The sequence below is a fragment of the Carlito syrichta genome, unplaced genomic scaffold (genome assembly GCF_000164805.1).
Source record: "Carlito syrichta isolate Samal-C Ts95f unplaced genomic scaffold, Tarsius_syrichta-2.0.1 Scaffold306712, whole genome shotgun sequence".
NCBI lineage: Eukaryota > Metazoa > Chordata > Mammalia > Primates > Tarsiidae > Carlito > Carlito syrichta.
Genome location: NW_007250808.1, coordinates 585,424 through 599,615, shown reverse-complemented (window position 1 = coordinate 599,615; position 14,192 = coordinate 585,424). Strand labels below are relative to the sequence as shown.

The window sequence follows — 14,192 nt, the reverse complement described above, 5'->3', positions numbered from 1 at the left end:
CACATGCCACAGCATTTATATGACTGTATGACTGAATATTTTTTTCTGCCTTGGCTTAACAGTATATTTCTAATATTTTTATTATTATTTGTTATTATTATTTTCCTTTTGCAGGAACAGCCACTGTATATTCCTAGTGTTTTTAAATGTTATATTCCCAACCACAGAAGCATATTTTACTTATGTTGAAAAGAAATAAGTGTATTAAAAGACTCTGAGTTAAAAGTTTTATTCATTCAACATCTCACATTACAAATATTTAAAAATTATATGCATACTGGTATAAATAGTCATTTGCAAACTATTTAATAACATTAATTTTCCACTAGCACTTCAACAAATGAACTCTTTTAAAAAAGGAACTGTGTTATATAACTTAAGAGTAGAACATACAAAAATAGGAACTTAACGTGAAAATGACTTTAATAAAAAATGAATTACCCTTATTTAAAATGCTATAATAAATACTACAACCTCCCCATACACAGTAAAAACTATATGGAAATTCAGCCAAGTAGTACAATTAACTGACATACTTAAATAACTTTTCCTTCTGATAATATGAGCAATACACTGGAAAAAAATTAGGGATTAGTAAAAACTAGACACCCACTTGCTAAAAGTTTCACTTCCAAAAAATATAACAAAAATCTGATGAAAATTATAAAAACTAATTATACTTTAAATTTTAAAAATATAAAAAATAAAACAGTTGAATACAATATTGTCCCGATTCTTACAATGCTATCAATCACAGTAGCTTTAAAATAAGATAATAAAATAAAGCAAATGACCAAAACCTCTTTTATTCCATTTTTAAAAATAATCTCAAATTTACATTAGTAGAAAGATTTGATTTCTGATTCTTTTCTTTAGAAACACCAGCAAGAAAGAGGATTACTCCTAACAGTAGAAAATGACATTTTTAAATGTCTGCAATTAAAAACAAAGAATTACACTGCAAAGATCTTTCAAAAGTTTGAAATAAGTATTGCACATAACTTGAAGTTAACTTGCCACAATTCATCACATTCAAGTTTTAAATCACCTTTTAACAGAAGATTCAACTCTTCAAAACAAAAGGGGTGAATTATCAAGTCTTTCCAACAGCACTCTCATAAAATGCTAAATTCATTCACTGCAAGTTTTATTTTGCATTCTGCAGAGGTCTGTGTATGGAGAAGTAGATATATTATACCAAAGCGTGGGGACCAGAAAGGGAAGGGAAAGGGTTCCTTTACATAGAAAATAATCAGAAACACTTTATTTTACATTGCAAAAATAACCATGTAATTACTCTGTAACTACATTGTAAGTACATGGCGGGTGCCATGCTAGTGCGCTAGAACTACATGCTTGGTGAACTGAAGTGACACTCTAAAGTCTGTAAACTAATTACATGTTAATTATGTTTGAGTTACATGGTAACTCCCAACTACAATCCCATGTAATCTGAAGAACATGTAATCAATAAAGTTCAGAGTAACAGATAATCATTGTTTATGCCCTGTAAATTGAAGTGTAACCAAATAATCTGTAAACACGCTTGTCACACAATCACAAGTAAATATTAGTAGAATAACAATTTTTTACATTAGTCATGCATACTAACATTACACACCTGTCCCATGGCAGGCTATTTTTTTCTTATATATAATTTAAAAGAGCAGACATCTCTGAATCAAACACTTAACATCAATTTATTAATATTAAAAACAGCTAAACATTCACCAAAATGTCTGCATTTTATGAATAATTTTAAAAACTTAGTAAGAAGCTGTAGACAATTTTGTTATTTTAAATTTCTACCCTATGTTTATGCATTTAGTTTTTTTTAGGAACTACAGTGTTATCTGTCATTTTCATGCGAATTTTTTTCATTAATTTATGACTTTATATAGACTATTTCTTAAATTATAGGTACACCAATAGCTGGTGCTGGGGAAGATGTTTAAGCAACATGCTTTCTCTTCTCTGCAGACTCTAAAATAGCATTGCCAGTGCACGACATTCATAATTTAAAATGTATGCAGAGCACTGAAATGTATAAAAAGCAGAATATAAGAAAATAAAATTTATTAAAATTATTTATATTAAAAAATGAAGTATATGAAGATCTCTCAGTAATAAAAGTACAAAAAGCTACTCTTTGCAATATGAAAAATTGAGGTATTGCATAAAGAGATATCCCGTCAGTGAAAAGTGTGCCTAAAAATGTTCACTGTTGGAAAAACAAGATATACAAAAGTAGTGCATAACAAATATACATTATGTGCATGACAAAATAAGTTAGCTACAAAAACACTGTACCGAAATTCAGCAGGTCATGTACAAAGGGAAAAATTATTATTCAAAGCTAGTTCTCAAACAGTGTTATTTCTTGTTAACTCATCACACCTGTTTACTGAGTAGGAACAGCACGATAGCACACCCCAAGCCACCTACAAGCATTTAAAAGAATAAAAAGAGGCAAATGAACATTCCGATTAGAATTATGTAGTTCAGGAGAAAAGAAAAAAAGTCCCTGACCAGCTACACCAGAGCACCCTCCATTCGCATGACTACTTTCAGTGTTGCAGGGATTCTTGAAAAGCAGCTCCCTTGCTGGGTTCAACTACTAGACAGCAAATGCCTCCATTTTGACCTTTGGAACTGAACAGGTATCGTTCATTAAAGCCTGTGTTAAAAATAAAGGACTGCTTTTCCTAAGATCATCTGTAGGGGTCACCAGCCAGGTGGTTCCACAGCAGGGCTGGGGCAAGTCTTTGGTTTTGAAGGATCCCAGATGGTACTGTTAGGTAAGCACAACTAGCAAGATTGCCGTTAGATTGTTTGATTTCATGTTTTGCCCACTGATAATAATCCTTTTACTGATGGATAGGGTATTTAATAAGAGAACGTCAATTAAAATAAAAGTTACTTCCATGACTAGGGCTTCAAGAGACTATTTTAAATTTACCCCTGAAGCATACTGCTCAACACATAATAATGCCTTTCAAAGCTAGAATTTTATTTATAGTAAAGCATGCATTACTTGATGAAGTTGGCACTTCAAACACTGACTATATCCCATGCTAAATTCTGAAACTGTTATGTTATTTTATTTTATAGGAAGAGTAAGATAAACATACGTACCTTTGCACAGATTTACACAGTTACTTAGTTCAACAGTGCAAAACACCTTGCAACTACTAAACTTTTTAAACTTTTTTTTTCATTTTCTATGTTACAACTAAATTACAGGATACCCAAAGTAACTTTAAATCTAAAAGTAAGCCAATCAGCAGCCAATTTATATATTGGTTTTTTTTCTTCCAGTTTTGGCTACAAATATACTGTAACACAAAATCAAAAATGATATCTTTGAGGTATCTCTAGATCTGGTTTTTAACGTCAAAATGGAGAGCAAAGGCTGACACCTGATGCATGTTAGTAAATTAGGATATAGAGTTTATATATAACATCAAAAATAAAATTTATACATTTGTTTTTCAGGAGAGGAAATGCTAGTTTTCCCACCAGTTGTTGTTAATTCTAGCTTTGGTAGGTTTCCTGGGGCTGTGACCAGATAAGTATGTTAAATAAATAAGTGCACTCCCCTCTGTAGCAAATTTGCCAAATTTTTACATTCTGAACTTTAAAAATTGCTTAAAGGAAAATAAACCTAGCTCTGCCTACTTTAATATATTTTTTTGATGTGGTAGCAACTTTGAGGGATAATAAAATTATGTTCAGCCTCAAACCCTTAAAATTAATTCTAATGCTGCTCAGTCTTCGCTCATGCATTTATTTGCTTTTTAACATGCTCTTTCCTGTTAAAAATTGTTAACTTCCTCCATTGTTGTAAAAAAAAAAAAAAAAAAAAAGGTTATGAAAAAAGAGAGAGACTAAAAAGACAAAAGAAAAAGGAAAAGGCAAAAGCACTTCCCTGGGGGAAAACTGTGTCAGATAGACTGATAGTGTTATTGTGGTATGGTTATTTTAATAAAAGTATTCTTATATGTTATATTATTAACAATAATTTAATTAAAAACCCAAAATACTTTATTGTTTCATTTATCTTTTAATATTTTTCTCTCTCTCAATAAAATGTTGCAGGAAGTTTGGATCCTCTTGGTCTCCAGCAAAACAAGAGGCTGGAACTTCCATGCAGCATGATGGCATATGCAAAAGGAGTTCATGAGCACTGCCGCAGTGACACAGGAATCTACAAAACACCTGTAGTATAGGCCATTCTTTTCATTATACTAGGGTTAAGTAACAGACTGCTGCAAAGGACATGCCAGCGTGAGGGGGTGAGAAAGGGGCAGAATTAACAGAAGAGTGCACTTATTCTGAGGCCTGAAACGAGCACTGCAGTTGTCCTTCAGTTCCAGCGGAATGAAATATGCCGAGGGCGGTCGCCGCCTTCCTTCACCAGTGGCTTGTGGAATTCCCTGCCAGCACGAGAATGGATAGCTGCCCAGCAATATTCACAGTAATACTGCAGACAGGTAACATTAGCGCAGAAAAATGGGGCAAACTTCCCCCCACAACGGGCCCCCTGACATTCGTCACACAGCTGATCATCCAAGACATATGGCTTCACTTCCACCTGAAATCAAAAATAAAAGGAGTCGCACTTTCAGTGACTGGACCTGGCAAGGTTGCGTGTCCGTGTGCATTTCTACCCATGTCTGAATGAATCTGTCCCAAGGTGCCCAAAAAAGAAGGACCAGTAATTCATTTACTGAAATTAAGATAGTTCCTCTTTACAGAACCTAATAGGGCTTTTATATCTATCATCTTAAATTTCTGTTTTATTAAATTACCCTTCAAAGAGAAAAAAAGGATTGTACCATAAATCATAAAGTGAAGCCAACTGTTGAGACTAGAACATTATAAGATTAAACCCACAGGAGATTTTTCATAGACACAAACTCTCATTTTAATTAGTGGATCTGGATTTTTGTCATATGTGGAGTCATAATTTAAACAAAACCAACTAAGAGGATCCAAGTTCCACAACATGGCACTTCAATATTCAAATTGGTAGGAAGATGCCTGACTTCTTCGTCATGAGCTTCTGAGTTGCCATAAAGTTTGGCTCATGGTTTCTATTTATAGTGTACACATCACAGGTTATGATTACAATCCTGGAACTCTGGTAAGACAAGATGCAGCCATAGCACTCGCAATCTCAACCTTACTTTGTTCTTTGTCAGTAAGAGTGGTTTATCCAAGTCTAAAAGCCAGAGGTGAATATACAAAACTGGGACACTGTTGCTTGAATCTCTCAAGCACTAAAAATCACCTGGCTATTAATTCACCAGTTGGAAAACAGTTGGTTATTTTTAGTCTTGGAGAGACTCATGACTGAAACTCTCTTACACTGGGCTATCATCACCACTGGTATCATTCAGTTCTGATGAGATCTGGCCAAAGTATACTGTGACAAAGGAGAAGAGGAGTGATGTGGAAGTCAGGAAGGGCAGGCCTAAGGGGAGCACAGGCTTCTGGCCCCAGGCCGCCTCATAACATCTACAGAGCCACAGGAACACCGAGCAAAGAATTTCACTAAGGAGGAAGACAAGCTGTCTGACTAACCCCACAACTCTGAAACTCATCTTGGAATGAAGCCGTGAGATCTGGATACTTTTTAATGTGCATAAAAACCAAGCAGGTACGTTAATGTACTGCAACTAATCTGGTCTCCTTTCCCCGTATTTACAATAGAATGTGCACTTTTCTCCTGAATGTATTCACAGTATTGTGAGATGACCACTACTACCTGAAATTTTTTACTGCTATTAAAGTAGAATACACAAGACATGAAACATAAAAAAACATAAACCACTACTGACTTGAGTGCTTCTACATCTTGAACTGAGAACAGCACAATAGAATCTACCAAGAAAGATGTCCCGAGCACAGTGCCTCAGTGTCGGACATCAAAGTCAGTGCTAATGAAAGTGCCAGTGTGCCATGAAATAAAGAAGTGACACCAGAATGCAAATGAACTTCCTTCATCAAATGACAGCTTCATCAAGAATGTCTTTGTTAAAACAACAACAACAACAAACTGTCAGTTGAACTAAATGCTGTGCTTATTCCTGCCACTGACTACACATTCTGGTGTGAATTCGTATCTGATCACAAACTAGGAGCAGTTTGCAGATGGGCAATCAGTCCACAGGTCACACTTGAAGTAGGATTGGTATAAGATATGGTTCTATCTAGTCAAACATAAGCTCATGAAGACAGGGACCTCTTGTCCTAGGCACCAAAACATTTGTTAAATGCATGAAACACAAAGCTAAGAAATATGTGAATGCAAGTCATTGAGAAATAGGGCTTGATGAAGTATTAATGATGTTCCAGGATTAAAAAAGAAAGTCAGGAGATATCAAGGTCATTCATGCTTGCATGCCTGATATAATATAGTACAAAAGATATGGTAAATATTTATTGAATGACTGACTAAATGAATGAATAAATTGGTTACAGTGTCTGGTTAGGATATTCAAAAAACTAAGAGATAAAAGAAATTCATAAGAAATTCTTAAATGTATCAGACAGCATACATCTAATCAACCCTACAGATCTAACTGTCCAATGTCAATTAATTGTCATACTAAATTCCCTCATTCTAATCTTGGTCATCACACATTTAGAGTACCATTTCTAGAACTTTTCAGAATCAGTATAGGACTTACCCGTTTATCTATCTCTCCATGCTGCAGCTGAACAAAGCGGGCACTGATAGCAGCTATGTAACTCTGTTGATTAGAGAATGCCACTCTCCCAGCTCCTTTTGGGTACTTCAGCTCGGGGTCGGTGTCAATTCCAGCATAGCACACGCCTCCATACAGCCGGTCCATTATCATTGCAAGCTCCACTGCAGAAGGAAGGAGCAAAAACAGTATTGAAGTCAGGAAAATTCATCTGACTCATCAATGGCTTTATCAAAAACAATTCTTTTGTACTCTGAGCTCATTATTATAAGCATTATAATAATTATTAAAATCAAACTTATTACTACAATTACTACAAGCAGTCATCCATTGTGTAATCTTTAATCTTTTAACCATGGGCAAGGGCTCTGCTAGGTGTATTATAATATGTTCTCTTTTATTCTTCACACAACCCTATAAAGTAGGTAGTAATTTCCTGAGGAAACCGAGGCATAGAGAGAGGATGATTGATTTTTCCAAGGTCACAGATCGTTCAGTTTTAGTGCTGGTTTGGCTCCCAGGTTTTTCTGCTCTATATCACTGTTGCTGCCATAAAGTTACCAGGTAACAATGTATTGCTTAATGTAAATAATTATTTGAATACCAGAAACTAACTGGTAGACTCTTTGGGGGCCCTTTTAGCTTAGCTCCATTAAAAACCTGTTATTTCTCTCCATGGTCTAGCTGTTCACCAATTTTCATTAAAAAAACAAAAAACAAAAAAACTTAATGCATCTTCTGCTCCATGAACTGCTACAATCTTGAAACAGTACAGGGGGTACTCCCTTCCAAAAAACAGAATTTACTTATAAAAAATTGTGTATTCCTGTAATCCTGCACCTTGGGAGGCTGAGGTGAATGGATTGAGACCCGCCTGGGCAACTTGGTGAGACCTCATCTCTACAATAAATCAAAAAATTAGCTGGGTGTGGTAGCACGCGTCTGTAGTTCCAGCTACTTGGAAGGCTGAGGCGGAAGGATCGCTGGAGACCAGCAGGTTGAGGCTGTGGTGGCTGGGAGCAGCCACTGCACTCCAGTCTGGGTGACAGAGTGAGATTCCAACTCAAAAAAAAAAAAAAATTGTGTATTTATTCTTACACATTTAAGCTTGTCACCTTCAAAACATTGTTTGATGCAATACACCTATTGAGATGCTTTTTCCACTGCTCAAAACAGTTTTTTTTCCCCAAAAAACAGTTTCTGAGCTCATCGATTTTGATGCCTTTTGGTGCTTCTGCAGTTTTTTGTTTCACCTCTTCTGCATAGGCAAAATGCTTCCCTTTGAGGAGTTTTTTCATCCGGAGAAACACAAAAATGTCACTCAGGGTGAGTACAGGTGAATAGGGAGGGTGGGGCATGAGGTCATGCTGTTTTTGGTTAAAAATTGCTGAATATCAAGCATGTTGTGGGCAGGAGGACTCATAAATCACCCACCATGAAATGAGCAAATGCGTTGAAAGAATCTCCAAAGAAACATTCACTGAAGCCGAATGTAGTCTCACAACAATGATAGCTGGTACACTGATGCCAGTAGGTTTCTAGAACACTTACCAAGTAGGAGAAGCCTGTACGACAAGGGGCTCACTCTCCAAAAAGAAACTTCCTGGGGTTTTGGGGGTCCCTCTTCATATTCTTGTTCATTTTACGTTATTTTTATTAATTTATTTTTTGTTCATTTCTCAATATCTTAGATGGTCAAACATTTGCATGTTGTCTCATTTATACTATTAAGCCTCAAACTACTTGAAGTTCTAATTTCCTCTGTAAGTACTACTCTAGAAACATGATGACCTGCTGAGAACCCTATTATATATCAGAGCTCAGGAAATAACTGCTGAGCAAATGAGAACAAGGAAACAAATATTGAACATCTCAATGCATAATCTATTCTTGAAGGGCTTTTTTTCAGACAGTGATAAGAATGATGGTTATCGGTTATGTGGCACCACACTAGGCACTTTGCATTGGTTATCTTGTTTAATCCTCAAAACAATGCTGTGAAATACATATTCTTTTCACTCCATTTGACAGATAGGAAAATTGAGAATTAGAAAAATTATATAATTTGTTCAAGATCACTCAACTATTAACCAGGAACAGAGCACATGAATTAAATTCAGACATTTTGATTCTAGAACTTGCACTCTTGGACATTAACTCAAATGCTTAAGAACTTATCCTGAAAAGCCTTTGTTTTTCTTATGTTAAGGAATAGAGGATTTTCTTGCTTGTTTAATCATACCTGCTCGTAATGGTCGAGGAACACCACCAACAAATATAGTTTTTCGTGGGTCAAGTGGCTGTGAACCATCCATCACAAAGTCACTGTCACTGAGATTCCAAGGCCGAATCTGGACCTAGGGAGTGGGGAAACCAAAATGTCTCATTCTCAGTACAGGCAATTTATGGGAGGGGGGAGTTAAAAATTATTACAGAGTATTTTATTTTTAAAATAACTCATGTCTTTATAAATCAAAAAAAGCTGTAAAACTAGAAGATTTAAAAATAGTGTATTCCAACTCTTCACTTCAGTTTTTTTTTCTTTTTTTTTTAAGAGACAGGTTTCGCTTTGTCACTCAAGTTGGTGTGCAATGTCACAATCATAGGTCACTGCAACCTCAAGCATCTGGTTTCAAGCAAATCCTTCTGTCTCAGTCTCCAGAGTTGCTAGGACTACCGGCATGCATCACCATGTTCCAGGTGACTTTTTACTTTTTTGTGTGTAGAGATGGGGTCTTGCTATGTTGCCCAGGTTGGTCTCAAACTCCTTGCCTCAAGTGATTCTCCTGCCTCAGCCTCCCAAAGCGCTGGGACTACAGGCATGGGCCACTGGGCTCAGTCCATTTCATTTTTAAGGCTAAACTAAACCAAAGTGGAAAGTTTAATTTAATTATCTATTATAAGCCAAATCACTTAACATGACCTTAATTATCTGTAAGCTAATTAACTGTCTTTCAGCTTATTTAGGCCTTTAGACTATCTAACCCCACAATACCTACATAATTTCAATTTGGCATTATATATAATGCCGATCAGTATATAGAGCTAAGTTAACTAGGGTTATGTGTTCCATCAGTATATGCTCAGGAATATAAACGACTCCTGATACTAATAAATCTATTGTGTTACTTCAAAAAAGGTTTTCAAAATAAAGATACTAATAATATTTGCAACAGACTTTTTTTATGATAAACACTTCAGTATATCCATTAGCTTAGTCAATCAAGAATCATGTACTTCATTTAAACTGTTTGCATTTATCGTTACAAATGCCCACACCAAAGGCTATGGGTTGATAGCTAGGTATTCCTAAATATGCACACCTACAAAGTCCTAAGCCAGAGGCCCCAAATTCAGATATGGTTGGGGATTCACAGAGAACATAACAAGCCAAGCTGAAAGAGTCCAGATCACAAGAACTCTTAGAAGGTTCTGACCTGGACAACCCCAAGACACCAAGGAAAGCTCCACACATCACTGCTGAAGCTAGACCCACTGACGACACCATTCTGCACTACACCCATCTTGCTTTAGGTGCTGGCTGAGTGATAATAAATAAATTGTTGCTTTGAGTCACCAAAACATGCCAGTTGCTAAATAATCTTTTCCAAAAAGTACATAGTATATATAGCTGCATATACATGATTCATTCTACTTTGTGAAAGTACCATATGCAAAAAAGTGAAGGATAGTATTGGGTTAAATCTTGATTAAAGTGAGAAAGGAGATAGAAAGACACACAGATACTTGTGATTTGAGTTCTATTATTCAGAGGAAATTCAGTTTACTTTATCAAATACATCATCAAGTTAAGTATTTTCAAAGTAAAGGTTTACCAGGTACATTTCAATTAACCAAACATCAGTGTCAAAATGACATGCACCAATATCTGGAATTTCAATGTTAGGAACATAACAACAACAAGACTTTTAAAATTTATATTCTACTTACACGTGTCAATTAAGCACACCAAACATATCAAGATGTCTGTGGGTTTTTCAAACAGAACAGATGAATGGAGGCAAAAACCAAGAAGCTATTTTATGCTAGACTGCACTTACTGGCTTGTCCTTGATAGTGGGGCTTGACACACACAGGTAGAGTTTTCCATCTTCTTCAATACATGCATCAATGAGAGCCTGAACAGAGCTTTCATCTTGAAATAGCAGGAATGCATAGCCTGAGAAAAAAGAAAAAAAAAAAGACCTATGTGTTTTCTTATTTTTGGCAATTTCTTCATGGGAAAGGAAACACATACAAAAACTAAAGGAAAGAAAAAGGAGTAGAAAATGCAAAAAAAAAAAATTTTTTTTTTAAGAATTAGAAGGAAGTAAAGTTTATTATTCACCTTTCACAGATTGGAAAGGGAGCTGACAATCAGAGGCAAGTGCATCATTGAAGGGCCAAGAATTGGGTATATTTAAGGGCCTTTGGGATAAGGGGGGTTTGGGCCCAAAGGGGTCTGGGTCAAAAGGAATGTCCAAGGCTGCGGATCTTTGATGTTGATTGTAGCCACATGAGTCTTAGATCTTGACATTGCCAGACATTAGCATCTCATGCCCCATCAAAAAAGATTTTTTTATCAATATTTTTTATTATGATATTGTGGGGTACACTTAAGGGTTAGGTATACAAATATGCTTCATTCAGGCACCCTTGTTGATAAGAGGTGTCTCCCCATCCCCAGACAGATATTTACTACCATTAATCCCATCTCTCTTCCCCTCCCTCCATAGTTTAAAATTTTTTATACTGAATATTTATACTAAAAATCTGATAATATCAAAATATAGTTTATTTTGATGGTATCTTGAAGCACATTTTAGAGTAAAATTAAATTCAAATTAAAAGTATGTTAGGTAGAAATTTTAAAGCTGTATTTGGGGAAATAGAAGTTTAACAACGAAAAATTTTACAGTGAAGCCAAGCATTTATGAAAAGACTATACACTAAACAACACAAAAATAAATTGTGTAGGTAAAATGAGTCTTGAGAATTACCTTTAGGAGGAAAATAGGATTTGCTCTCTGCTTTATGAGGCCAATCCACAATCAAAGGGCCAAAACGACGGAAACTAGCTGTGATCTCATCTAATGAACAAAGCAAAAAAGTAGATTTAAATTTTCTATAATCACTTTTTGAAAGCAGTTTTTAAAGAAACAGTTTCAAATCTACTATTTATAGGAACAGTACAAGGAACTCCTGCACCCCTTCACCTAAATCTCCAACTGCTTGTATTTTGCATATTTGCCTGCACCCTTTTCCTTCACTTTTCTCTTCCCTCCCTCATGTGCATGAATCAACCTATCCACCCATCCCTCCCTCCTTCCATCTATCCACTCATCATTTTTATCTGACATGATGCTCTGTAATCCCAAACACAACTGTTGGTACGTGTTCAAAGTAAGGTTACCCCTTTATGCCACCATATTACCCTCCCAATTATGAAATCAACATAAATACAATACTACTACCCAATTCACAGACGCCATTTAAATTTCAAACTATCCCAACAATATCCTTTCTGATCCAGAATGCAGGTTGCATTTAGCTGTCACATCCCTAGAACATCAGTCCATTTCAATTGAAATGGAATAACTCCACATTATTTCCTGTCTTTAACATTCATTCTGCAGGATGACTACTTGGGCTGAATGTTTACGTCCCCCCTCAAAAAAAAACTTGTATGTTGAAACCTAATCCCCAGTGAGTATTTGGAGGTGAAGCCTTTGGTAGGTGATTAGGTCATGGGAGTGGAGCCCTCATCAATGAGATTAGTGCCCTTAAAAAAGAGGCCCCAAAGAGACCTTCTGTCATGTGAAATAATCATCTGTGAGAAAGCAGGTCCTCATCAGACATTGAATATGCTGGAACCTTGATCTTGGACTTCCCAGCCTCCAAAAGGGTGAGAAATAAATATCTATTATTTTTGTATTCCAGCCCAAACACATTTAAGACAGTGACCCTTGACCTGGGTCTGTACTCTAGTTCCTCCTGACCAGACTCATGCTGTGCATTCCAAACAGGAATACCACCGTAATGACACTCTGTCATCCTGCCCTACCATTGGGCATATTAATCTCAATCGCCAGGTCAAGTTGTATCAGCCTGGTTTCTCTACCAAGAGGAAACCACTGCTTAGTACTTTACAAGCAGATATCATATAACTCACCAATACTCTTGTTCCTTCATAAGCTTTGGCATCCATTGAAGACTCTTGCTTTTATCAACCACCACAATGATGGTTGCCAAATGGTGGTCATCTATTGCCATCATTCATGTATTTGTTCATTTATTTATATCAGTATGAATCTATTTTATTCATTGGGTTGTAATCCAATTCTCTCCTTATTTATTTTGATGCTCAATTTGTCTCAAAAAGTAGTCCTATGTTCTTCTGACCTGTCCCCATCATTCTTTAAGTCTTTTCATACTTCCTAGTGTAAGAAGGCTCATTTTATTCTTGCTCTGCCCCAGTCAAGACTCAGTCATTTTTTTCAAGATGTTTCTTTTAGTGGTAAAAGATTTTTAGAAACTAAGATCTGAGTGCTCTACATGCTCATTGCTAGTGGGTATTCATTATTTCTAAGTCTTTTCATGAATACACACACATACACACTTATAACTATTTCTATATCTGTGTGTATTTATAAAAACCAATGAGTTCATATTGATATTTTCTTTCTCTTTTTCTTTTTCTTTTTTGACTCAGGGTTTCACTTGTTACCCAGGTTGGAGTGTAGTGCCATGATCACAGCTCACCACAGCCTTTACCTGCTGGGCTCAGGTGACCCCACCAATTTAAACTCCTAGGTAGCTGGGACTACAGGTACACATCACCATTCCTGGCTAATTAAAAAAAAAAAAAATTTTTGTAGAGACCAGGTCTTGCTATGCTGTCCAAGCTAGTCCTGGACTCCTGGCCTCAAATGATCCTCCCACCTCGACCTCCTAAAGTGCTGGGATTACAGGCATAAGCCACCACGCTCAGCCAATATTGATATTTCGATTCCACTCCAACATCTCATGGGTATTTCAGTTCCACTCCAACATCTCATGGCTTTTCCCTTTCTATGTTTATATTCACTTCTCAAGGTGACAAAACCTAACTCCCATTATCTGTAAAACATTTATTTACTTGCTCAATGCAATCAACCTTTCAGCATCCCTGCAATCTTCCTCTACTTTCCAACTTTGCACTCTAGCCCTTGTTGCCTGGTTTCCTGGACACCGTGTATACTCCTGCTGGGGCCTCTCAGTAAGTACCCTCCACACACACAGTTGGCGCCCTCTTCCCCCTCACCAATCCACTTCCTTGGCAGAAATATCTCTGAGCATAGGAGGAAGAAATAGAGAAAAAAAGAAGAAATGGAAGGGAAAAAAGATAGAAAGGGAAGGCCTGATCATATTTTACTATTAATTTAAATGACACTAATTATGCTGCATTGTATATTTGGGCAACTAATGATATTAGAGGAA

At 36.3% G+C, this 14,192-nt stretch overlaps 1 protein-coding gene across 5 annotated transcripts in view; it reads right to left on the bottom strand.

The window, feature by feature from the left end:
- Positions 1 to 213: 213 nt before the first annotated feature.
- The window catches only part of CPEB4 (cytoplasmic polyadenylation element binding protein 4), a 73,273-nt gene continuing 59,294 nt past the window's right edge, over positions 214 to 14,192 (bottom strand). For 3 of the 5 annotated variants that reach the window (XM_021715136.1, XM_008063288.2, XM_021715137.1), the window contains 5 exons: positions 11,714 to 11,803; positions 10,775 to 10,893; positions 8,956 to 9,070; positions 6,696 to 6,877; positions 4,002 to 4,594 (listed from right to left, as the gene is read on the bottom strand). In XM_021715136.1, the coding sequence (XP_021570811.1) occupies positions 4,367 to 4,594; positions 6,696 to 6,877; positions 8,956 to 9,070; positions 10,775 to 10,893; positions 11,714 to 11,803 (734 nt within the window). In that variant the 3' untranslated portion in view covers positions 4,002 to 4,366. Of the gene's footprint in view, positions 4,595 to 6,695; positions 6,878 to 8,955; positions 9,071 to 10,774; positions 10,894 to 11,713; positions 11,804 to 14,192 lie in introns of all 5 variants that reach the window. The other 2 variants (XM_008063286.2, XM_008063287.2) reach the window with 2 other exon arrangements.